General features: G+C 43.9%; 9 protein-coding genes across 9 annotated transcripts; 2 read left to right on the forward strand and 7 right to left on the reverse strand.

Moving 5' to 3' along the window:
- Positions 1-4,880: 4,880 nt before the first annotated feature.
- K460DRAFT_413874 (uncharacterized protein) lies at positions 4,881-7,391 on the reverse strand. The gene is made up of 5 exons (XM_040937634.1): positions 6,553-7,391; positions 5,601-6,479; positions 5,375-5,540; positions 5,198-5,314; positions 4,881-5,145 (listed from the first exon to the last, which is right to left on the reverse strand). The coding sequence occupies exons 1-5, from the start codon at positions 7,108-7,110 to the stop codon at positions 5,039-5,041; spliced, it is 1,827 nt and encodes a 608-aa protein (XP_040789630.1). The 5' UTR covers positions 7,111-7,391; the 3' UTR covers positions 4,881-5,038.
- A 17-nt stretch (positions 7,392-7,408) lies between these two features.
- K460DRAFT_305872 (glycosylphosphatidylinositol anchor biosynthesis protein 11) lies at positions 7,409-8,905 on the reverse strand. The gene is made up of 3 exons (XM_040930016.1): positions 8,426-8,905; positions 8,045-8,331; positions 7,409-7,967 (listed from the first exon to the last, which is right to left on the reverse strand). The coding sequence occupies exons 1-3, from the start codon at positions 8,759-8,761 to the stop codon at positions 7,850-7,852; spliced, it is 741 nt and encodes a 246-aa protein (XP_040789631.1). The 5' UTR covers positions 8,762-8,905; the 3' UTR covers positions 7,409-7,849.
- An 85-nt stretch (positions 8,906-8,990) lies between these two features.
- Positions 8,991-10,377, reverse strand: K460DRAFT_363177 (Translin). Its single transcript, XM_040932775.1, has 7 exons — positions 10,098-10,377; positions 10,009-10,045; positions 9,909-9,962; positions 9,719-9,852; positions 9,557-9,665; positions 9,423-9,508; positions 8,991-9,370 (listed from the first exon to the last, which is right to left on the reverse strand). The coding sequence occupies exons 1-7, from the start codon at positions 10,179-10,181 to the stop codon at positions 9,143-9,145; spliced, it is 732 nt and encodes a 243-aa protein (XP_040789632.1). The 5' UTR covers positions 10,182-10,377; the 3' UTR covers positions 8,991-9,142.
- Positions 10,378-11,376: 999 nt separating this feature from the next.
- K460DRAFT_331694 (uncharacterized protein) lies at positions 11,377-12,230 on the reverse strand (the record flags this gene model as incomplete). Its single annotated transcript, XM_040930812.1, has 1 exon — positions 11,377-12,230. Exon 1 carries the CDS (start codon positions 12,076-12,078, stop codon positions 11,377-11,379), a length of 702 nt encoding a protein of 233 aa, XP_040789633.1. The 5' UTR covers positions 12,079-12,230.
- A 1,123-nt stretch (positions 12,231-13,353) lies between these two features.
- On the reverse strand, positions 13,354-14,120 carry K460DRAFT_402437 (uncharacterized protein; the record flags this gene model as incomplete). Its single annotated transcript, XM_040936525.1, has 2 exons — positions 13,354-13,670; positions 13,724-14,120. The coding sequence occupies 2 exons, from the start codon at positions 14,118-14,120 to the stop codon at positions 13,354-13,356; spliced, it is 714 nt and encodes a 237-aa protein (XP_040789634.1).
- Positions 14,121-14,794: 674 nt separating this feature from the next.
- K460DRAFT_305882 (chitin synthase export chaperone) lies at positions 14,795-16,482 on the forward strand. The gene is made up of 3 exons (XM_040930017.1): positions 14,795-15,250; positions 15,308-15,879; positions 15,938-16,482. The coding sequence occupies exons 1-3, from the start codon at positions 15,016-15,018 to the stop codon at positions 16,127-16,129; spliced, it is 999 nt and encodes a 332-aa protein (XP_040789635.1). The 5' UTR covers positions 14,795-15,015; the 3' UTR covers positions 16,130-16,482.
- A 568-nt stretch (positions 16,483-17,050) lies between these two features.
- K460DRAFT_413880 (dihydroxyacetone kinase) lies at positions 17,051-19,426 on the forward strand. Its single transcript, XM_040937635.1, has 3 exons — positions 17,051-17,785; positions 17,855-18,048; positions 18,103-19,426. The coding sequence occupies exons 1-3, from the start codon at positions 17,314-17,316 to the stop codon at positions 19,216-19,218; spliced, it is 1,782 nt and encodes a 593-aa protein (XP_040789636.1). The 5' UTR covers positions 17,051-17,313; the 3' UTR covers positions 19,219-19,426.
- A 131-nt stretch (positions 19,427-19,557) lies between these two features.
- K460DRAFT_281411 (uncharacterized protein) lies at positions 19,558-21,042 on the reverse strand (the record flags this gene model as incomplete). The annotated part of the gene is made up of 1 exon (XM_040928490.1): positions 19,558-21,042. The coding sequence occupies one exon, from the start codon at positions 21,040-21,042 to the stop codon at positions 19,558-19,560; it is 1,485 nt and encodes a 494-aa protein (XP_040789637.1).
- Positions 21,043-21,542: 500 nt separating this feature from the next.
- Positions 21,543-22,479, reverse strand: K460DRAFT_363183 (uncharacterized protein). The gene is made up of 9 exons (XM_040932776.1): positions 22,435-22,479; positions 22,298-22,378; positions 22,213-22,250; positions 22,124-22,165; positions 22,029-22,071; positions 21,938-21,971; positions 21,871-21,883; positions 21,771-21,815; positions 21,543-21,719 (listed from the first exon to the last, which is right to left on the reverse strand). Exons 2-9 carry the CDS (start codon positions 22,315-22,317, stop codon positions 21,580-21,582), a joined length of 375 nt encoding a protein of 124 aa, XP_040789638.1. The 5' UTR covers positions 22,318-22,378; positions 22,435-22,479; the 3' UTR covers positions 21,543-21,579.
- Positions 22,480-22,867: the final 388 nt, after the last annotated feature.

Genomic DNA, 22,867 nt, shown 5'->3' on the forward strand with positions numbered 1-22,867 from the left:
AGTGTATAAATCTAAAAATAATTTTATAATATAATAAATCTTACTATAGCTTTATTTATAAGCTTCTAAAAATTATAAATATACTTTTATATTTTTATAAAAAGTCTTGGCATTTTAGCTATTTTATTTTAGCTTTAAAACTATTTATTTATTATTTTTAGTAATATTATTTATATATTAAATATCTAAATAACTAGGCCTAATTAGGCAATTCCTAGTAGGCTATTTTATAGAAAATATTATATAGTATTATATATAATTTTTTTATAATTTTCTATTTATAGAATTAGCTGTCTACTCAGCCTAGTAGCGCTAGTAGCCTAAGTAGCTAAAAATTCGCCAAAATTCGCCAGTTTCGCCAGTTTCGCAGGATTTTCGCAGCTTTTTGCAGCTTTTCAGTTTGAATTTTCCTGACGTGCAAAAAAGAAGGTTAATTTTAAAGTATTTATATATTTTTTTATAGTACTAGCAGTTACTATTTACTAGCTTAAAATAGTTAAAAAGCAGCAATTTATACTAGGCAACTATTAATAGCTTGTAGCTAGTATTGCTAGCTATAATAATAATTTGCAAATTTGTATGCATAAGTTTATTTATTAATATTATATTATTTATATTTAATATAGAAATAGAAGTAGGAAATAAAAAACTTAAAAGTTAGGATAAAAATAAGTTTTAATTTATAAGATAAGTGCGCAAATATGTGCTTTACTGCCTATATATTTAGATTTTTACTACTTAAATTTTTAATTTCCTGTTTATATATAATTATAAGACGCGCAACAATACAATTATATAATAAGTAATAATATATAATTATAAGCTTTAACTGCAAGCTCTACTTTATATATTTTATAGAAACTACGTCTATTGCGCAAGCTATTACTAATTATAGAAAAGTATTAGCTATTAAAAAACTTAATATATTATACAGGTGAGTTAGTTGCCCGGTTAAGTTAGTTATAATGCTAAAATTTTACTAAAATTAGTACTATGCACAACAGTATAGCACTATAAAAAATTATAGCAGTAAATTATAATAAGCTAATTTATTTAAAAATTATTTTTACTTTTTACTTATATATTCGCGCGTTATACCTAACTTTATTATAGTATTTATAGCGCTTTTAAAAAGGCTTACCTGCTTTAGTATACGCCTGCTTTTTTACTTTTTTTTTATTACTATACGCCTTAAACTTTTTTAAAATTATTAGTTAAAAACTATTTTTTACTATAAAAGTTTTTTTTTTTTATACTTATTTTTTTTTATATAATTTTTATTATGTAGCAGCCTTATTAGCTACTTAAAACTTAGTAATTTTTTTTTATACTAATATAAATTTGTGCGCAACTATAGCTGCACTTTTTAAAATTTTTTTAAAAGCTTTAACTATTAAAGTAAAAAAACTATTTAAGTGCTTTTAAATCCTTATTTTAACTAGTATTAATTAAAACTTAAATTTTAAAGTATTGCTTAGTATTTTTAACTTTTAGGAACTGTTTTTAATAGTAAGTAGTAGTAAAGTATGCAATTAAATATTAAGTTTTAATATTACAGCTTTAAAGTTAAAAAAAACTAGACTAGCGCTTTTAAAGCTACTTAAAATATTACTTTTTATAATAGCAGTATTAAAAGCTAGTTTAAAATATAGTAAAAATTTAATTTTAGTAATATAATTAATGCTATTGCGCATTAGCTTTTTAGCTTAGCATTTATATACTTTTTTTAAAAGCGCAAAATAACTTATATTAAGTAGCTATAGTAGGTGCGATAAATACAAAAGCATATAAAAAATAATAATTTTTTATTTTTTATAGTACTATTAGAATTAGACTAATGCGTAGCTTTTATAACTATTAATAATAAATAAATAATAAGTACTAATAACTTTTTTTTTAATATGCTTGTTAAAATGCTTTAACTATTTAAAAATAAATTTATTTATTATTTAGCTATTTTTAAAAACTGTAATAACTTAATTGTAGGGTAGGCTATTTTTTTTGTACTAGGTTAAAAAGTAGTTTTTGCCTGCAAAAATAATAAAAAGTAAAATAGCCTACTTTATTATATTAATATTTTAAATTATTATTACTTATTTTTAATTACTTTGCTGCACTATTTTCAGCCGTTTTTAATAATTAGCACTTAAAATAATAGTTTTATATAATATTTAGCTTATTATAAAGCTTATTTTATTAAAATTATATATATTTTTGTTTTAAATACTATACTTAGCTTTTATATTTTTTATAAATTAGAACTAGCCTTGTATAAGCTTAGGATCTTTATATAAAATTTTTTAGTAGTTATATTTTTAAAAAGTTTTAATATTAAGCTGTAAATATTATTTAATAAATATGCTAGCCTAGTTTCTACTAATAAATAATTGCTTATATTTAGCTAGCAAAGTATTAGCTATATTGTTTACAGCAGCTAGTTAAGGCAGAAATTTTTAGTTTTTAAAGTAAAGTATATACTAGGCAATTACTTCTTTTTTTATTAAAAAAAGCTTTATTTTGTTAAGCCTAGTATTATATTATAAAAATTTTTTTTTTAGTTAATTACTAAGTATTATTTAAAAAATGTTATAGATCTGCGCAGCTTTTTATTAAGAGAAATTTACATTATATTTTAAAGCTTAAACTATAAATTATATTTAGTTTTTTTTTTAAGAAGATTGTATAATATATTATACAGGCAAGTTAGTTGCCTGGTTAAGTTAGTCACGATGCTAAAACTTTACTAAAATTAGTAGTTTTCTACTATTAAACGCGATGCCTTAACATAATAATATACAATTTTTTTAAAAAAAAAACTAAATATAGTTTATAGTTTAGGCTTTAAAACGCAACGCGAATTTTTCTTAATAAAAAGCTGCGCAGATTTATAGCGTCTCTTAAATAATACTTAGTAATTAACTAAAAGGAAAGCTTTTATAATACAATACTAGGCCTAATAAAATAAAGCTTTTTTTAATAAAAAAGGAAGTAATTACTTAGTATATACTCTACTTTAAAGACTAAGGATTTCTGCCCTAACTAGCTGCTATAAATAATATAGCTAATACTTTGCTAGCTAAATGTAGGTAACTACTTATTAGTAAGAACTAGGCTAGTACGTTTATTAAATAATATTTACAGCTTAGTACTAGGACTTTTTAAAAGTATAACTACTAGAAAGCTTTATATAAAAATCTTAAGCTTATACAAGGCTAGTTCTAATTTATAGAAAATATAAAAGCTAAGTATAGTATTTAAAATAAAAATATATATAACTTTAATAAAACAGGCTTTATAATAGGCTAAATATTATATAAAACTATTATTTTAAGTACTAACTATTAAAGACAGCTAAAGATAGTATAGCAGAGTAATTAAGAATAAATAATAGTAATTTAAAGTATTAATATAATAAAGTAGGCTATTTTATTTTTTATTATTTTTATAGGCAAGAACTACTTCTTAGCCTAGTATAAAAAAGATAGCCTATTTTATAATTAAGTTATTATAGTTTCTAAAAATAGCTAGATAATAAATAAACTTATTTTTAAGTAGTTAAAGTACTTTAACAAGCATATTAAGGGGAAAATTATTAGTACTTATTATTTATTTATTATTAATAGTTATAAGAGCTACGTATTAGTCTAATTCTAGTAGTACTATAAAGAATAAAAAATTATTACTTTTTATATGCCTTTGCATTTGTCGCACCTGCTATAGCTATTTAATATAAATTATTTTGCGCTTTTAAAAAAAGTATATAAGTGCTAAGCTAAAAAGCTAATGCATAATAGTATTAACTATATTACTAAAATTAAATTTTTACTATGTTTTAAACCGGCTTTTAATACTGCTATTATAAAGAGTAATATTTTAGGTAGCTTTAAAAGTACTAGTCTAGTTTTTTTTAACTTTAAAGCTATAATATTAAAGCTTAATATTTAGTTATATATTTTACTATTACTTACTATTAAAGACAGTCCTTAGGAGTTAAAAACACTAAGTAATATTCTAAAATTTAAGTTTTAGTTAATGCTAGTTAAGATAAAAATTTAAAAGTACTTAAATAGTTCTTTTACTTTAATAGTTAAGGCTTTTAAAAAAATTTTAAAAGGTGCAGCTATAGTTGCATATAAGCTTGTATTAGTATAGAAAAAAATTACTAAACTTTAAGCAGCTAATAAAGCTGCTATATAATAAAAATTGTATAAAAAAAAGTAAGTATAAAAAAAGAAAACTTTTATAGTAAAAGATAGTTTTTAACTAATAACTCTAAAAGAGTTTAAAGCGCGTAGTAATAAAAAAAAAGCAAAAAAGTAAGTATATACTAAGGCAGGTAAGCCCTTTTAAAGGCGCTGTAAATACTATAGTAAAGCTAAGTATAATGCGCAAATATGTAAGCAAGAAGTAAAAGTAGTTTTTAAATAAATTAGCTTATTATAATTTACTACTATAGTCTTTTATAGTGCTATACTGTTGTGTATAGTACTAATTTTAGTAAAATTTTAGTATTATAACTAACTTAACTAGGCAACTAACTTGCCTGTGTAATACGTTATTATTGTATTAAAATATTACGTTTAATAGTAGAAAATTACTAATTTTAGTAGAGTTTTAGCATTGTAACCGACTTAACTAGGCAACTAACTTGCCTGTATAATATATTACTACTAAACTAAAGCTTGCTTAAATTTTAGTTTAAGAATTTATCTGTGCTTTAATAATAGTCTATAGTTAAAATTTAAAGCCGCCTAGCAATGCTTAAATAACTTAGTTACTATTAGGGAATTTATAGTTCTATTGCTATAATTTTTAGATAATAATATATTAGGGCTGCTAATAGCAATTATTAAGGGTTTTTTAATAATCTATTTAGCTAACCTAGTATTGTATAAATTTTACTGCCTTAATACTATATTAAGGTGCTGGGTATAGTACCTAAACTGTAATTTTTATACTAATTTTTCTTATTGCGTGGTATAATCCGCTCTAGCGTCGACTTTACTTTCAATCATAGAAATGCAACAAGTCCTCCACGTTACTGCTTCACGATACTACTTCTCTCAGTCCGTTGCTCGATCATACAGCACTCGAAGAACCTCTCCACGCCCTCGAAGTCGTCTAACGTAGTCACCTTCGATACATCTGGAGAACCATCAGTATTGCTCATGATACCACACCTCGGCCAACTACTCACATTGATCCGGTCTAACGATTACCACTGCACCCGCACTTGGGTCGACACCGTATTTCTCATGCGCATGTCCATGCCCTGAGTTGTAGTGTTCATCGTCGATGTATGTCTTGTGCAGGTCTGTGGTACCATTAGTGTATGATTCCATGGCGGTCTAGAAGGAAAGAGCGAGGAATGTACCTCTGATCCCCCACTTCCCGCTGGAAGGCCAGAAGTAACCAGGTATTTGCTCTTGTTCTGTCTCTAGGAACTTGCTGTTTAGCACTAGTAGGGGCTCGATCAAGCTATCGATGTCATCCGTCGCTGGTGTGAATCGCTGGACGATGACTTCTAGATAATCAGCTAGCTATCCCAGGTCAGCAGATGTATCCAAAGTTTCAGAAATCGAAGGCATAGGCGTTCTTACCTCGTTGAGTCTATCTCGGTGCAGCACCTCGTTGATGTCACCAGCGAACACTACAACCCTCCATCTTCCATTGCTCTGAAGAACGCGCTGGAGCTGTACCGCCTTGCAGTCGCAGAACCGTATGACCTGCGCAGAAGGGAAGCGCATGCCGACCGTGATGCCTGTGGCGACCTGTGGTGTGCTTTCTGCCACACTGGTCACTTCGGAGGCTCCATACCTCGCTGTGAACCCCGCCATATACCGTCCACTCTTGACAAAGTAATCCGCAAACTCCCCCGGATGTTCCTCCTTCCTACTAAACATTTTTGCCAGCTCTTTGTCAAACGAAATCAGATCCGCAGCTGTCTTGCTGCGCTCCGAGACGTACGTAGTAAGGAGTGAAGGAGGAGACAAGCCGCGTAATACGGATCCGAGTTTCCAGCCCAAATTGTACCCATCCTGTAGACTGCAATTCATACCTTGACCCGCTTTTGGGCTATGGGTGTGACATGCATCACCCGTCAGAAACACACGAGAGTCTTTCTCGAACTTCTCTGCAAGGCGCTGCCCAATCGAGTACGCCGACCACCAGAAAACACCCGCAAACTCCATTGCATAAGGGGAAAAGATCGCCCTTGCTTGCGCTTGCAAGTCCTCCAGTGTAACTTCTTTCGGATGAACGCCCTGGGGAAGTTGGATGTAGAGCCTTACGAGATGACCGCCTTCTCGCGGGATGATGAGCAGGTTGCCTACGGAGGAGTGGATAGTGCATTTGCGCCTGATGTCGGGAAAGGTGGTGAGCGGGTAGATGTCCATTACGCCCCAGACGGTGTCACTCGTGTCGCCGATCATGCGGTAGTTTAGAGAGCGTCGGATGGTGGAGTGTGCACCGTCGCAACCCTACAGTAAATAATTACTACACCGTCTTTGTATAGTTATAGTGAAGATGAGGGGCCGAATGAAGTGGACGTACCAAAACATATTTCGCCTCCCAAGTCTCTTCCTCACCGTCCTTTTCGGCTGTTACTCTCACGCAATGTGCATTTGGATCATCTTTGTTCGTTTCATCGATCTCCAACCCCTTGACCGTCCAGCCATACTCAATACCATTTGCCTTGCCTTCTTCCCACTTCCCTTTCTCTTTTAGAATAGTCTCCATCTTGCCTAACATGAGTCCGTTCATCCGTGCTTGATTCAGGATTACATGTGGTAAGTGACTCAGGCCTTTCTCAGTATCAATAGCTCTACTCTTTCGTTTGATGCCTCTCTTCTCTTGCCCGTCACCGTCTTCATCAATGCCCCAGAAACACACTTCTAGAATGTGATACGCTTCCCTGATGAGTTCTTCGCTTAGCCCGAAGGATTCGTAAATTTCCACTGTCCGACATTGCACGCCGTCTGCTTGCCCTATCTCCAAAGGACCGGATCGGCATTCTAGAATCGTGAAGGGAATGTCGTAAATCGCTAACCAGGTCGCTGCAAAGATGCCGGCGCTGCCGGATCCGGCTATTAGGACATCTGTTTTCGGCATTTGTTTATGAGATGGTAATACTGTATATGTTGCTAAGAGGATTTTCAAAGCGCCTGCGCCCTAGTTGAGCTATCGCTGGTTTCTGTGAAAGTACTTTGAGTGCGGAGATGTTTGTGATTACATTGATTCGTATATGTTGCTAGGCTGACGAGGGTGCGACCTCGGGCAGAATGAAAGCGAAGACGACTCGAAAGTGGGAAGTGTCTTGCAGGGTATACTGCAGATTAATCTTTGAGAAAAGTCCAACCTGGGAAGCTGGAATCTATATATACAGTAAAATGTATGATACGCATGTATTGGGCGGTGCCGAAAGCAAGCTCCGAAAGCTGCGGCAATGCGGGGAGCAGTGTAACCAGTCCACTAGCGCAACTACAAAGTCCGGAGAGAAAGGTAATAAAACATGAATCCGACCAGCCAAATGAAATTGCTAAGTATTCTGCATGCATACTATTGACAATATCCCGAGGATGCTCGGACAAATCTAGGGAGTGGGCTCTTGGCATCGGATACTAGCGACACGGATGGTGTATGCGGCATGCGACTCGGTTTGGTCTGTGAGTACAAGACAAACGGGTTTAAAGCCCTAAGTCCGTCGAGAAAGAACTGAAAGTGTGGAACACAACCTGGCTTATTGTGTCGATGTTGATTGTTATATCTTTGGGAGCTCGCAAATCTGAGCATGTACAAGCCAATAGCGCCAACAGGACGCGTCGTACTAGATGTGACTATATCCACTCGCTTAATCGAACATGATCTTCTTGCCCTTCAGTAATGTTCCGCCTAGCAGCTTGCCGACTGCATATCCAATATAAGCTCCCGTAACAATAGTGACTGGCCACTTCTGCCATTCGCGGTCCCTACTAGTCATTAGCACACATGCCTGTATCAATGGAGAAAACCCATCACTCGCAAGCAGGGGTACTAGATTACTTACCAGTCCAGCGGTATAGGCACCGCGCCCAGCCATGCCCCTACTACGGTTCCAATCAACCCTCCATAGACCTCATCGATCGGCAACAGCAGCGCAACCACCTGTCTCCACGTCTCACCATTCACACCGTGTACATATACGAGCGGGAGCGTGCTGAGTAAAGCGACGTGCGCGCCGCAGAGCAGCGTGTGCGGATGATGCGTGGTAACGGGCGCGCCAAAGAGGACGAGGATCGCTGTGAGGAGGGGTGTTGCTGCGAGCGCGGTGAGGAGGAGGGACAAGAAAGCCGGCTGTTATAACAAAAATCACGTTAGCTCTAATACAAGAGGAGCACGGCCAGATAGCATGCAGGTGTGAGCTTTGCGAGCAGGGTGCGCGACGTACAACAATTTTCCCGTTTAAGCCATTCTCCAACTTGCTCGGTACTCTGCTTCTTTTCTCTCCTGGCTTCTGCTTCCTAATCGTCGGAGTGCCACCCGTTGGCGGTAAACATACTGCTACGTATGCTATCTGTAGTATGGCAAGCGGGGCGAGGGTGTTGAGTAGCGTCGAGGCAGGGTCGGCGACGAGTGAGCTGAAACTGAACGCGTAGAGCGAGAGCACAAGAACTGGGTGTATATGTGTATATAGACGTGCTGCGTCATTATTCAGAGGCTCAACTGGTGGCGCCGTCGAGGGCGGGGTTTTGGAGGTCGCGTTTGCGTTGATGATGGTGGCCATGGTGCAGATAGAGCGCAAAGCGTAACGCTACGGGAGGGGACGTCGTATTCAAATATGTCAATTAAGAAAAGAGCTGAAGCAGGTGAGCTTCAAAAGGAGTGTAGATGGCACCTGGCCGTTGGGATGCTGTTGTCGCGATTGTTGATGTGGAGGTCGCGGAGCGCAAAGTTTCGAAGCTGGTGTCCGTGCAGCTCGATGATTGGTGCCGAGGATCGACAGAACTTTGAGCACCTTAAAGAATCTCAATAACGCTATGTTTTGGAACTACTGGAGCCAGATTGATAGCCTGCATTCATTCATTCATGTGAAAATGTGAATATCACTTTTTGTAACCATTGCTGTCCCGCCGTTCACTAGCCGCAAGATGATCATGAACCGTAATCACTGCTTCTGCTCTTCCTTCTTAGGCACCAGATTCCGCAGTGACAGGTCATATACAACGTCCTCAACATCCTTGACTCTGTACTTCAGCCCATCGCTGCGGCGGCGCAAGCTGTCGTTCTTGAGATTGAGAATCTGGAAGCCCGCATGCAAATCCTTGACGAATTGGTTGATGAGCAGCGGTCGCTCGTAGTCGCCCAGCGTGACGGCATTGCGTGCAAGTCGTGTCTGTCATAGCGGTCAGTAGTTAGGAGGCAGGTAGAGGGTAGGGGTGACGTACCAGTTCTTCGACAAGCGTGATGAGGGACTGGAGGTACTCTTCGAGCGAGAGGTGGAACTCATCGCGGTCTTTGAGATTGACTGGGACTGCTCTATGTTCAGTGTTGTGCAAATAGTGTTGCATAAGAAGCTCACTGTTCAGGATTTCACCGAGTTCTTCGATGGTCAGAAGCCGTCCGCATTGAACGTTACCACCATCGTACTTGTAGCCACCTAGCCAGCCCCAGAATAGCACGCTCTCTGCCTATTAACGTGTAAGTGCTACGAGGAGGTGTGAGTGTGGGAAGTGAGACATACAGCTCCCTGCATCTGGCGGCTCCACATATTGTTAAACTTGTAGTATGGCATCTTTGACGCAGCTTGCGAGAGCTTGGAGACTGTGTCTATGACATTCTTGATTGGCTCTTCTGCGGCTTTCAGAACTTCGGAAACTGCGTTGTTTATGAGCGGTCACGTTGTTTTCAGTGCATGCGCTGCTGCAACTTACGGTCTGCGACAGGTGTCGACTGCGCTCTTGATAGCACGAAAGAGACATTGCGGTCTGCAGAAGGTCAAAAAAGCCCCCCATGATGATATTACTGACTGACTGTGCTTCTCGAGGGCCTGGATGATGTCTCGTAGCTCCTGTCGCGTTGTGAGTGCGCTATCACGTGAAGCTCGCAGGGCTGCCACTCACATCTCGGACGGCGGTATCTTCGTCAATGCGAGCCTGTAGATCTTGGAAGATGGTCGAATTGACCATGCCAGCTTGTGATGCCATGGTTGGGACGTGTCGTGAGCGTTAGGCTGTGTGCAGAGGGTGGTAGGAGGTCAGGTCGATTTTGTTTGTAGTAGTAAACACAAGCAGCAAAAATTCAACCTCGCTCACCGCACGACGTCACATTCTGCGGCTTCAAGCGAGTGACAGGCGTAATACCAGGTGTTCATTCATTTCTCTCTACACGATCCAAAGATAGGTGGTCACTACGTCGTAATGCCGAGCTCATTCTCAGCGTGGGTAGTACGCAAATAAGGCTCCACTTGACAGCATGTAGCACAAACCGGCACTGGCTTCTGTCTTGGAATATGCACACCGCGTAGAACATGACAGTGACAATCACAACTTCTTCCTCAAGCGACTGGCAAGCCAGAAGTCTCAATGAAAAAGATCGCGTACATCGGAGGTAGTGCAAGACCGACGACACTGTGCCAATGAGTATGAGCAAGCCCAGTGACCCATTAGCTGGCTTCAAAAAGTGGGATAATCTTAAATAACCTCGTGAGGTTGTTTTAGAGATTAAACTAAAAAGAACAGATACTACACTTGATCTAAGCCAAAAGGCAAAGCTGACAAACGCGTTAGCAAAGGTTAAGAAAAGTCGGAAATCTGCAATCCGACAGTAGGGTTGGGGTAGTCAAAACTTACAGAGCTGCAGAGTGCAATGGGGACGGGGGCGGGCGAGGTTTTATGAGCGAAGAATCCTTGGCGCACTAGCGGCTGACTAATCGCTTAGCACTCGGCTGTCGGCGGAACCCCGGCATTCCCGACTCAACTGGCCGGTATGCTTCGATGATTGCAAGACATCACAGCCGTCTCGTCGTGTAGTATTTTCCGAGAGATGAAAGATTGCCTGCCTTGGCTCTCTATCTGTAAGTCATGATACTTACCCCTACTACCGACTTTCAGCGGCCTCCAACTCCATCATTATAAAGATCATTTAGGTTGCATGTAGCATGATTACTCCCATTCCTGAAGCTGGGTCATCATCACTGGGTTTACAAGTATGTCACCAATAGTAATGATACATCATCTCAGCTCCGCCGTTCGAGGGAATGGTCTTTGATCCACACAGTGACAATTTACATTATCACGAAGCTATCTAGGCTGCGTTATGCGCCGTTCCTCTTTTCCATTCCTCATCCTGCAAGTACGGCAACCCTCTCGTCTCGCGCCCAGTAATGTGTCAATGAACACGTCACTTCTTCTTCGCAGCGAGCATTGGTGCACCGTTTGTGTTCCTCAGACGGATCTTCAACTTTACGACCCGGCGATTCTTCGTTCCTGCTCCCGCTCGAGCCCGTGTTGTTTCATTCACTTTACTTCCTGGGTCCAGTTCGCTCAACTCATCGGAGGCCCCCATGCGCACCGCTGCTGCATGCTCGCGCGCCTGGAACTCGTGCCACAGAAATCGAGCTTCCTCGCAGAACCAGTGGAAACTCTGGACAAAGCCCGCCTCCTGGGTTGTGTTGTATTGGCGTCCCTCGAGCAGCGTGCTCTCACCGTATCGAAGTCGTGTCGCCCAGCTGTCGCCATCCCATTTGATTCGCATATTCAGATTTGGAATGCTAATCTCGTCGTTAGGCTGGTCCAGGTCCTCGCGGCAGTTCTCGTTCTCTAGAGACTCGGGAGTCGTGGCGCCGTTCGACAGTTGAAACCCAACTACTTTCGCTTGCTGCAGGCGCGGTTTGATCGCATAGAGAAAGATCGAGCTGCGGAGCAGGAAGCAGAGGTCGTCTGTATCTGTCAGTTTGGGTACAAGGCCCAACAGGGAGAACTTACCAAGAAGCTGGCCCTCATTGTACCGTGGTAGGTTGTTTGGGAGTTCCTTGAGGGTGATACGGAGATGCTTTCGGAGCTTCATCCTATCGACAGTTTTCGGCGAGAACGAAGAGGTCATATTCCTTGATGTGTTTTTCAGATTTCTGGCTGTAGAGTCGAGTGCTGTGAATACACGTAGTCTGTGTAGTCTTTTGGCTGAGCTTTGTAGAGTGAAATTGCCGATTACATTCAGGAAAGTCGAGGCTTCGAGGGCATCAATACAAACGAGGCGAAGTATTTCACTTACCTTTAGTGGAGTCGCAAGCGGGCTCACTTCGCTTGGCCTTCCGCAAATGAAGGCGTAGCCTCATGCCATTATACCCGTTGCTGTTTTGGGCAAAAGGTTCGACAGTTTCCACAAAATCTCCCTTATCGTGGAGTATTTATCTTACTTTGTTGCTCTAAAGACAAACTTTGCGTCTGCGTCCGACCATCTGCATTCTTCGCTATAGCAAGCGTCAAGCAAGAGTATATGCCTGCGACCCATAATCACTGATAATGTGCTTATAATCCAAGCTTTACAAGGATACACGTGGGCATCAGACATTACTTCGAGAACCTTCAAGCATTTGGGTCTACGATTAAAATTGTAGACATCTGTACCCAACCAAGCGCCAACACAATGCCATGTCTATTGACTCCCAGCTCTTTCTTCTCTTTCCCACGCGTTATACCTCGGTTAAAGCACTCACACTCTGAAAACACCCTTCACTACCGCCTTCGTAGAACCTTCTTCCCTCTTCATGAGCACAAGCTCTCACATTGAGCCGCAGCACATGCCCCTCGAGCGTGACGTATCCTGCGCTACTCACTTCCAAGACACACCACTCGTAGAAGCAAATATCTAACATGGTTTTTCGCTCAAGCTGTCGAAGTCGGTACGTTAAATGTCTGGAATCTTTTACCAGGAGATCATTGATAATGGTAGAGGATGTCCAAAACCCCTACGCTCTGGTTGAGCTATCGCTGTTCTGTAGAGTTATACTTTGAGTGCGCTAAGGCCCTCTTCATTGTCATCAACTCAAATATGTAGCCATCAGTCCCGGTACGAATAGAGCTTCGAATTTACCTAGGCTTTGCTATCTGTACTACTGGGATAACTAGCCAATGTTTGGCGCTCCTACGGTTACTAAGTGTAGATATTGCCATTTGCAGCTACCCTCAGCACTCAATTCAAAAATAATATCTCTGATGGCAATAAAGGTAATCATAATGCGTAGTGATAGTGTGAGGATTAGAAGTTGGCAAAAGATAGACCTGCTAAGGTGAATTCTGTTATATGACCCAAAAGCTCCCTTGTTTCCGTCTTCACCTTATCTATCTCACCCCATTTCTCTCTACTACTAGCCCTTACTCAATATTGCCGGACCTGACCCGCCCGACTGTCAGTAGGAAGCGTGGCAACCCATTCGCGCACCGCCTGCTGGTCGAAACCGTCACGGAGCATCTCCATCAGCTCCTCATCGTGCAGCGGGTCTTTACCCTCCTTCTCCCGCAACTCACCCTTTAGCAAGATCTGGACGTCCCCCATACCCGGATTTACAGTCAGTGCCATGTAGTGCCATATACCCTCATGGCCCACAGACATGAAGATATCTGAAAGCTTTGAAAGACCATGAGGGCCAAGTCCACCACGCTGGCCGTATTCGATCAAGATAAAGGTGAGGCGTTCTGTTGAGTATTTGTCAGCGATGAACAATATTGAAAAATATATCTAGACTTACTGGCGAGTTCCAACACCGCGGTTGGAGTGGACCATCTGGGTAGCTTATCCTGGAGGAGGTACTGGATGCGTTCGATAATCATTTCTCGAGTTATGCTATCAGGAGACAAGGATTGCTGAGTGAGTACCGACTGCGAAGCCAGGCGTGGCGTATAGGCCGTAGGCGGAGTGGGTAGCTGCGGCGAATGATGTAATGATGCAGCAGCTCCAAGTCGAGCAGTGGGAACTGCTGTAGAAGCGGGTGGCGTCGTGTGTCCGGTAGGCGGTGTCGAGAAAGAAGCAGGTGCAGCAGTCGTCGCGGGGACGGTCTCGGCTTGAAACTTGCGAAGTAGCGTATAGGCTGAATTGGGATTCTCCCCGGGGTGAGCAGGCTGCTTGGAGTTGGGAAGATGAGCCATGGTGGATTTTCTAGAAGCTGAAAACTGTGTGTAAGGAAAAGCTGAGTAGTGGAGAAGTTGTAGGCTGCGATCTTGGTGATAGATAGCGGTTATCTTGCAGTTGAGGGAAGTCTATAACTGAAGTAGGGGTGAAGGGTTATAAGCTGTTGTGGAAACATAATCACTCGGACTTGGACGTGGAAGTGGAGCCAACAGTGCATTCACCTAGAGTCTCGAGAGTGAAAGTGCTAGTCGAACCATGGGAGGATCATGATGTTGGTAATTAGATCTCTGCCACGGTGCGCGTTAGAAGAAGATGGCCTCCATAAGGAAGTGAAACCAGACATATAAGTCCTGTGGCTATCTTGACTTTCCTTCACCTGACCGTACCTAGTCTTGAGTACTATCTCGCCGATCGACTCCATTGCTTCAGTCAAATTGTTGTTGCTGAGATAATACCTCGAACAGTACTGGCGATGGCAACCATTTAGTCTCGTTGAACAGCTTGGGCAAAGTGCAGTTGATGTGCGAGCGAGCGATTGACGATCTTGGATTATAGACATCCCATGGTGTGGAGACGTTGGTAAGGCTGTGTGACAAAATTAGATTTGCAGGGACCCGGGCCCTCTAGCGCAGCTTGGCGACCCCCGTCGCTCCCTGAAACCAGCCGGACAAGATCCATCATCACTCCCTAACAACCGCCTCCACAGCTTTTCACACTCACGTCGCACCCCACCCGCGCCCTCCGTCGCCCCGGCGTACATTCACTCGCTACCTGCTTCCGCTCTTTCCTCACGCGCTGGGACACACCCGCTCCGCGCCATCCTTTGTTGCGTTCGCTTTCGCCCTGTATACACAGCCTCACCACTGCTGTAACCCGAGCGACGACACGATACATTCCACATAACCAGCGACCATGGGCTTCGGCGACTTTCAGACGCTATGCACCAAGGCTGCGATACCACTGTGCGCTCTTATTGGACACCAGGACATCAATGATGGCGTTGGCATACAAACAAAGTGCTATTCGAGGACCGTTGAGATCGCAAACACACTGATATTCCAAGTGGCCAACGACGCTATGCACATTTTGGCCCTGATCATGACGGTGATCATGATCATTCACGTGCGCTCCAAGTTCACCGCTGTCGGTACGTTGCGCGCACACAGAGGAGGCCGCAATGAGACTTTTGACTAACGTACAACAGGCCGGAAAGAAATCACTTCGTTCTTCTATGTTTACATGCTCTTGACCGTTGTATCACTCGTTCTCGATGCCGGCGTCACGGCCCCCGGTTCCGCCGCATACCCATACTTCGCCGCCGCCCAAAATGGCCTCGTCTCCGCCCTCTGTACCTGCCTGTTGATCAACGGCTTTGTCGGCTTTCAACTGTATGAGGATGGAACAACTCTCTCTGTCTGGCTGCTGCGACTCTGCTCTGTCAGCATGTTCATCGTTGGCGGCGCCGTCTCCCTCCTTACCTTCAAGGGTTGGGCTGGCCTGGATCCCAAGAACCCAGTAGGAATATTTGTCGTTACATACATTGTCAACGCCATATTTCTCGCTATCTACATCGTCTGCCAGCTGATCCTCGTTATCGGCACACTGGAGGACCGCTGGCCAATGGGCGACATCGCATTCGGCATTTTCTTCTTCGTCATCGGCCAGGTTATTCTCTACGTCTTCAGCGATACGCTCTGCGACAAGGTGCAGCATTATCTGGACGGCCTATTCTTCGCTACCATTTGTAATCTTCTTGCGGTCATGATGGTATACAAGGTTCGTTGCCCCACAAAATTCTCAACGGTACCAAGCCTGCTAATCGATCTAAAAATAGTACTGGGATTCCATCACTCGCGAAGATCTCGAATTTTCAGTCGGCGTCAAGCAGAACAATTGGGAAGTCAAGGAACTTCTGCCCGACGAGGACAAGCGTGGTACCGTCTACCAAGATTCTGAATACACTCCGTCGGTGTACCAGCAACCGTACAACACGCGCCACTCTCACTACTCCGCCGTTGGCCATTGATCTTACCACTCTTGCGTTTACAAATTTCACATCTGCATATACTTTTTCAACGGCATTAGGCGGAGTTTGTGGCGCCCGGTGTTTTCGTGTAAGACTTGTAATCAACGTGTAAGAGGACGCGGCTCGTTGCTTGGGTATCACCTGTTGTCATGGCTGGAATATAGGGGGACGTACATGGATCGAGAAGCACTAGTAATGTGCTCCTCGAACCTTTCTATGATAAAATTCTTATGAAATCTCTAGCGCCCATATAGTAATATTAAATGTTGCCAACGTCCTTCATTGTCGTCACTCGCGAGTTGGCCTTTAATCTTTGCTTCTTTATCTAGCAGAATACGAGGAGTAACCCCGCTTTGCATATCTCTTTCGGTGTAGACTTGTTATGTGCCTCCAAAAATCATGACATATTACAGGTGTGCCTCGTAACGAACACGTAGGGAAGGATTGAGGATGCTTTAAATTCAGAACATCATATCTCACTACAAATGCTCTACTCAAAGGAATATATACCCTGCTCACTAACCACCGCCACGTCTTAGCCGGCAGCCGGCTACTCATGGTACTTGTGTACCTCGTGTCGGGTCACGAAATCCTGTTGCTGCTCCAGGGCTGTCGGGGCCGGCGCCGATGCGACTAAACTCCACCGGCATGTCTCAATTGGGCAATCCCGGCGCAAACTCACGAGCATACAGAACAACAAGGAACTCACTTGCCTAAAAACAGTATCCCCAAGCTACGGCTTTTTCTTGACTTTGTGCCGGGCTAAGATGTGCGCCCGCTCACAGGCTAAAACGCGTGGCTGCATGGTCGAACTTTGAAAGAGGGGCGACATGAGCGGGGTCCGCGGCATCATATATGATGGGGGTGGGGGAGCTCTTAAAAGGATGGCACCCGCCCAATCTCACGGTAAGATGTGTTTCGAAGTTCTGTATCCTATTTTATATCATTCTAGCGCTGTATAAGCATTAGTCGGACTTGTCAATACATTGCGTAAGTACATGCAATCTCAGGCCTCACGCGACAAGCATAGGAGACGTCATGCGCTTTATCCAGACCTTCACGCTATGTCATTAACATTTTGCAGATAATTGAAAAGAAGAGGCACTCAACATCATCATCCTGCAGAGCTAGAGCAAGACAGTTACCTCCATCCACCGGACTATCACATATCAACGCCCTCTAAGATGTCACGGAAACATTTCTTCCCTAACCCCGAAGGGGTAGTGGTCCACATGCTCCAATCGCTTGTAACGCGAAATCAACACATGGCACTCGACGAAGCTAATCGCGTCGTCTACAACCTCTCGCACCCGCCGGACCAGGTCACCATCGTCTCCGGCGGCGGCTCCGGTCATGAGCCCGCCTGGTCAGGTTTTGTCGGCGATGGCATGTTATCCGCTGCTGTGTGCGGTGATATTTTTGCGTCCCCATCGACTAAGCAGATCATGGCTGGGATAAGAAACGTGCCATCGAACGAGGGGGTTATACTTTGTATCACGAATTACACAGGAGACATGCTGCATTTTGGGCTGGCGAGGGAAAAAGGGCAAGCTCTAGGATACAAGGTTGATGTTGTTTGTATGGCTGAGGATGCAGCGCTAGGGAGAGAAAAGAGTGGGAAGGTAGGACGGAGAGGGTTGGCAGGGAATCTGCTCGGTACGTCTAGGTCGACACTGTACTCTCGTCCGAATACGAGATCCTGTAGCGCATTGCTAACTTAACCAGTCATCAAGCTCATCGGCGCTGCATCACAAAAGGGCTGGGCTTTTGAGCGATGTAGAAAGATTGGAGAGTTAGGCAACTCAGAGTTGGTGACTATCGGAACGAGCCTGGATCACTGCCATGTTCCTGGACGAGAAGCGTTCGAATCAGTGGCAGATGATGCTTGTGTGCTGGGAATGGGCATTCACAACGAACCAGTATGGTCTCCTCCATTGCTGTACTGGCAGAAGTAGCTATACTAACGTATGCAGGGCCTGAGAACAATATCACCCATACCAAGCCCAGAAGACATTATCAAGGAGATGTTGAGATATCTATTAGACCCGAGCGATTCCGACCGCGCTTTCGTTACTTTCTCGCCTTCAGATAACGTCGTAATGCTCGTCAACAACTTTGGCGGGCTGTCCAATCTCGAATTCGATGGCATGGTGAACATCGCCCTACAAGTGCTGAAGCGCGATTGGAAAATTGTGCCAACGAGGATCTACGCCGGCATATTGGAAACATCCTTGAACGGCCAAGGTTTCTCGATCACGTTGGGAAATATGTCTGGCATGGCGAAAGCTATGGAACTGAAGGATGATGAGGTTATTGAATTGCTAGATGCCCCTACTAATGCGCCCGCGTGGCCGAAGAATGGATATCGACCTGTCAACGTGAGCAAGGAATCAGAAGAGTTGAGGAACAAGGCAAATGCCGCTGCACAGGACCAGAGCGGGCTGCAAAAGGGTCCAGCAACACCATCTTCACTCATTCCGGCATTAAGAAAAGCCTGTAATGCCGGTCTCGACGCTGAACCCAAGATCACGCAGTACGATCTACAGATGGGCGACGGCGACTGCGGGGAAGCCGTGGCCGGCGTTTGCAAATCCATCCTTGCAAACATCGATGCCGTAGAGCCCAATCCACCACCCATTCTCGCGCTACTGGAAAGCATCGGCGAGAACGTCGAAGATGTAGGCGGCTCCCTCGGCGCTATCCTCTCCATCCTCGTCACCGCCTTCACCAACGCGCTCGCCAACGAAACTCTGAGATCGAACAAAAAGCTGGATATTGCGTCGATATCGAGCGCCGCATCCACTGCCCTGGACAACCTGAAGAATTACACTTCTGCCCGCGAAGGCGATAGAACGGTCATGGATGTTCTTATCCCGTTCATCAATACGCTTACTGAGACTAAGGATTTTGGGAAGAGTGTAAGTGTGGCGGAACAGACTGCGGATGCGACGAAGGATATGAAAGCGAAGTTTGGGAGAGCCACTTATGTTGGTGACGACGATAAAGAAAGGAGTCGGATTCCGGATCCGGGCGCGTATGCTGCGGCAGTTTGGTTGCGGGGACTCGAGAGTGGGTTTAGCGGGTCTTGAGATGTGTGCAAGCATGATGGGGTACATACAAATGGCGATTATAAGGAGAAGATGGTATTGAACATACAGCGTTTTAGCCGTCTGCTTATAACATTTATATCATAGCTCATAGTACCTACCGCCACTCACCTGTCTGACCGCAATCTTCGCATTACCTCCCGCAGAGCGCAGAGCGATCAGTCTACCAATGAATCAATCTAGTCCTTTTCACTAAGCGCCACGTGCCAAATCAAATTGCACATTTGATATTTTATTTTCGCGGTCAGCCCATAACCGAGATTGTTCTGAGCCGCCATTCGGTGTCGTAAGATGACACTCTCCATGATTCCGTGGTATAAATCAATCATCAAAGTCATCCTCCTTCTTTTCCAGAGCTTCCTCAAGTCTGAGACTGTACCAGTCTGGTAAGGGCGGATCAGTGCCGAAATCCTTCGGTTCATGCACTCGCCACTTTCTCTCCCAGTCATCCATCGTCCAGTTGCGGCCCATTTGCACTAAGCCATGTATATCCCAAGTATCGCCCAATTCGAAGTTGCATTGTACGATAGAGTGGCCATAGACGATGTCATGTATCGCTTCAGGAAATCCGCGCATAATGAAGCTCTGGGTCCTCCTCATCCGGAACCAGTCCGGTGGATTTGTCTTCTCATACCAACACTTTTCGAAAGCAGCTTGCCACGCGGCATCCCTTTGTACAATTTCGAAGACCTGCGCGCTCTTGTCAGGTGTAGGCTGCCCATCTAGGATGAGCGTAAATGACTCCGGCGGCATACCAAGACGGCCGAGTGCCAGCGCCTCCATGATCCATGGTGCAATACACCGGCCCGTCACATCGGCAGATACTAATCGATCCATTTGGTCCTCCACCCTATAGCAGGCATTACCTCTATGTGCAACAACGCGAACTGGAGAAGAGCCTGCAGGGAGGACGTTCCTCCACAGGTTCACCCATCGTTCCACGCGAAGTAAAGGGTTCTCCTGACATAAAGGAATCAAGCCTTGCGCATGGCATTCAGGCCAAGCAACCGACACTCGATCTTCTTCCAAGACTACTCGGCGGATCTGCCGTCGAGACTTGACAGGCAGCGAACCGAGGAATTGAATTGCTACGGATGCCGCAGAGAATCTGTATTTTTCTCGCTTCCAGCATTCGTGACTGCGTGGAGGGTTCTGGGGATCCTGGTCCAAGATGCGACAGATGTTAGATATGTCCCTGTCCAGTGGTATTTTCCAGGGCGAGTCGTCCAGGGAAAGTAGTTCAGAAAGACGGCCGTGTAGCCATCCCACAGGGACATCATCAGAGACCGCCTCGTGGAAATCCGGGTGATCCGAGACAAGATCTAGAGTCGCACTATGGAACTGGCGACAGAGAGACGGTACTTCGCCCCAGCTATAATCTCTGAAAAGGCGGACCGCTCCTACGTTCCGGAGGCGGTGGACTATAGGTAGAAACTGTGGGTACACCCTGGCTAACTTGGAAACGGTCTCGTCATCGATACAGGGATGTATTGCGTTAACTAGACAGGATTTAGTACACTCGATAGTTACAAGAAGATCCCGGAAGCGGCCTGCTCTGCTGCGGAGCGCATCGTCGTACGCTGTGGAGAAGTGGATTGAATTGAGCGAGAGTGCAAGGCCCTGCATCTCGGCGGCCGCTTGTGTGCAAGTGTATGCAAGGGCTAAATCGACGCGCCCTTTGTTAGCCGCGACTAGCTGGCCTGTTTCATGATTATAGAAGTACCCCTCTTCTGTCGTGAGATAGTATTCGTAGATCATGTCACGCAGCTCTCGTGGCAGCGTAAAGAATCGAAATTGTGGCTGCATCTTCAAACCGGGCAGCACTATTATTTCGAATGTGAGGCGGTTGTGATCTGATCTGAGCTTCTGTGGCAGAAATCAGGAGAGACCAGGCAACAAGACGTGTAACAAGTAAATCGCAACGGCGATAGAAAGAATAACTGGAAGGACTTTATACTGAATAGCGCTGGCAGGCAGCAACCCCGCCCACGTGACTTGAAAAATTGGTACTAGCTTATTAAACATCCCCTAAGACATCGCTGTTACGTGGCTGGACTTAGTTCCATGGTTCTGCGACCAGACTTTTGCGTTGTGGTACTGTACCGTTTATTCTGTTCCAACACCGCTTTTACGATTTGTAGAGAGCTCTCCGAACTTTACAACTTCTTATTCTCTCCCCCCCCCCCCCTTAAGATGGTTCTATTGTACGCACTTACAAGTCACAGCGACGGAAGAGATAATTGGGGTATCATTTTTTATTTCTATGATTGAAAGTAAAGTCGACGCTAGAGCGGATTATACCACGCAGTAGGAGAAATCAGTATAAAAATCACAGTTCAGGTGCTATACCCAGCACCTTAACACAGTATTAAGGCAGTAAAGTTTACACAATACCAGGTCAGCTGAATAGATCATCGAGAGACCCTCGACGATCGCCATCAGCAGCCCTGATGCGTCATCATCTGAAAATTGTAGCAACGGAACTACGTCAAAGTTATAACTATCCGTCTGCAGGCGAGACAAGGGATACTTACCCATAGATTCCCCAACGGTGACTGAGTTGTTCGGGCATTGCCAGGCTGTGGTTGTCAGCAGCTGCAGGATCGAACCGTGGACGAGCTCGGGAATTCCTACCGGCTTTGAGTTTCTATAAGAATGTTAGTAAACATGAACAACAGGACAAGGGCTCAAGTGCTCTTACCAACCGTGGACTGTTGTCAAAGCACGGATGAATCCTGTACGAAGATTAGAAAATCTAGAGTAATCCACGGCAATGGGAGTTATCTATTTACCTCGGACCGAGATTTGGGCGAGCTTTGGTTCGGTGGTGAGCTTCTGGGATACGTTAAGAATGCTGAGTGATACACGAATTTTTAGGGTTGCATACGCGCCTCAACAGCCGATGCTCTCCCACGATTAGTAATAGCTTCTATACTTGTTAGTTGGGACCAAGAATAAAATCAAAGAGAGGCCTACGCGCGATGGACGTGGTCTCCACAGAGCACGCGGGGTAGCTGAATAATGTTAGATGTGGCGAAAATTCAGAAATCAGGATACTTACAGCTTGCGGTCAAGGCTCATGATCATGTATCGTCGCTCGTTGTATGGTCGTATCGTCGCGCGTCCTATGGTCGTATGTGGGCTGGCTTGATGTCAGCATTCGTCCAGAATTGGTACAAGGGAGTTAGGATCGCTTACCGGGAGGTTGAAAGTTCGGGTGGTAAGGGTCTGAACGCGTAGGCAGCAAAGCACTAATGGCTTTAGTGTGCGAAGAGCGGTAGAGAGTTCCAGAGATTCTTACCACATTTGCGCGCTCATCCCATAAATTGAGACCTGTCCCCATCCTGACTTTCAGAAGGTAGGTCAGCAAAGCCAACGCAGGCAAGAGTTATAACAGCATACCTTTCAAGTCTCCTATCTCCCACCTCCATTTCCATGTCGAATACGAACAATATGACGCCAACGAACGAACTCGTGCATGCTATAAGAAGGTCCGTGTTAGAGAGTAGTATGGGAATGTTTAGGGAGATAATTACCAGGCCCGCGAGTCGCTATCATGGCTAGCGATACCAGCCGCAAGCCATCGATGGTTGCCTGGTACGAGTCGCTCTATGAATTGATTAATTAGAGC

Source organism: Cucurbitaria berberidis (assembly GCF_010015615.1).
Source record: "Cucurbitaria berberidis CBS 394.84 unplaced genomic scaffold K460scaffold_2, whole genome shotgun sequence".
Taxonomy (NCBI): domain Eukaryota; kingdom Fungi; phylum Ascomycota; class Dothideomycetes; order Pleosporales; family Cucurbitariaceae; genus Cucurbitaria; species Cucurbitaria berberidis.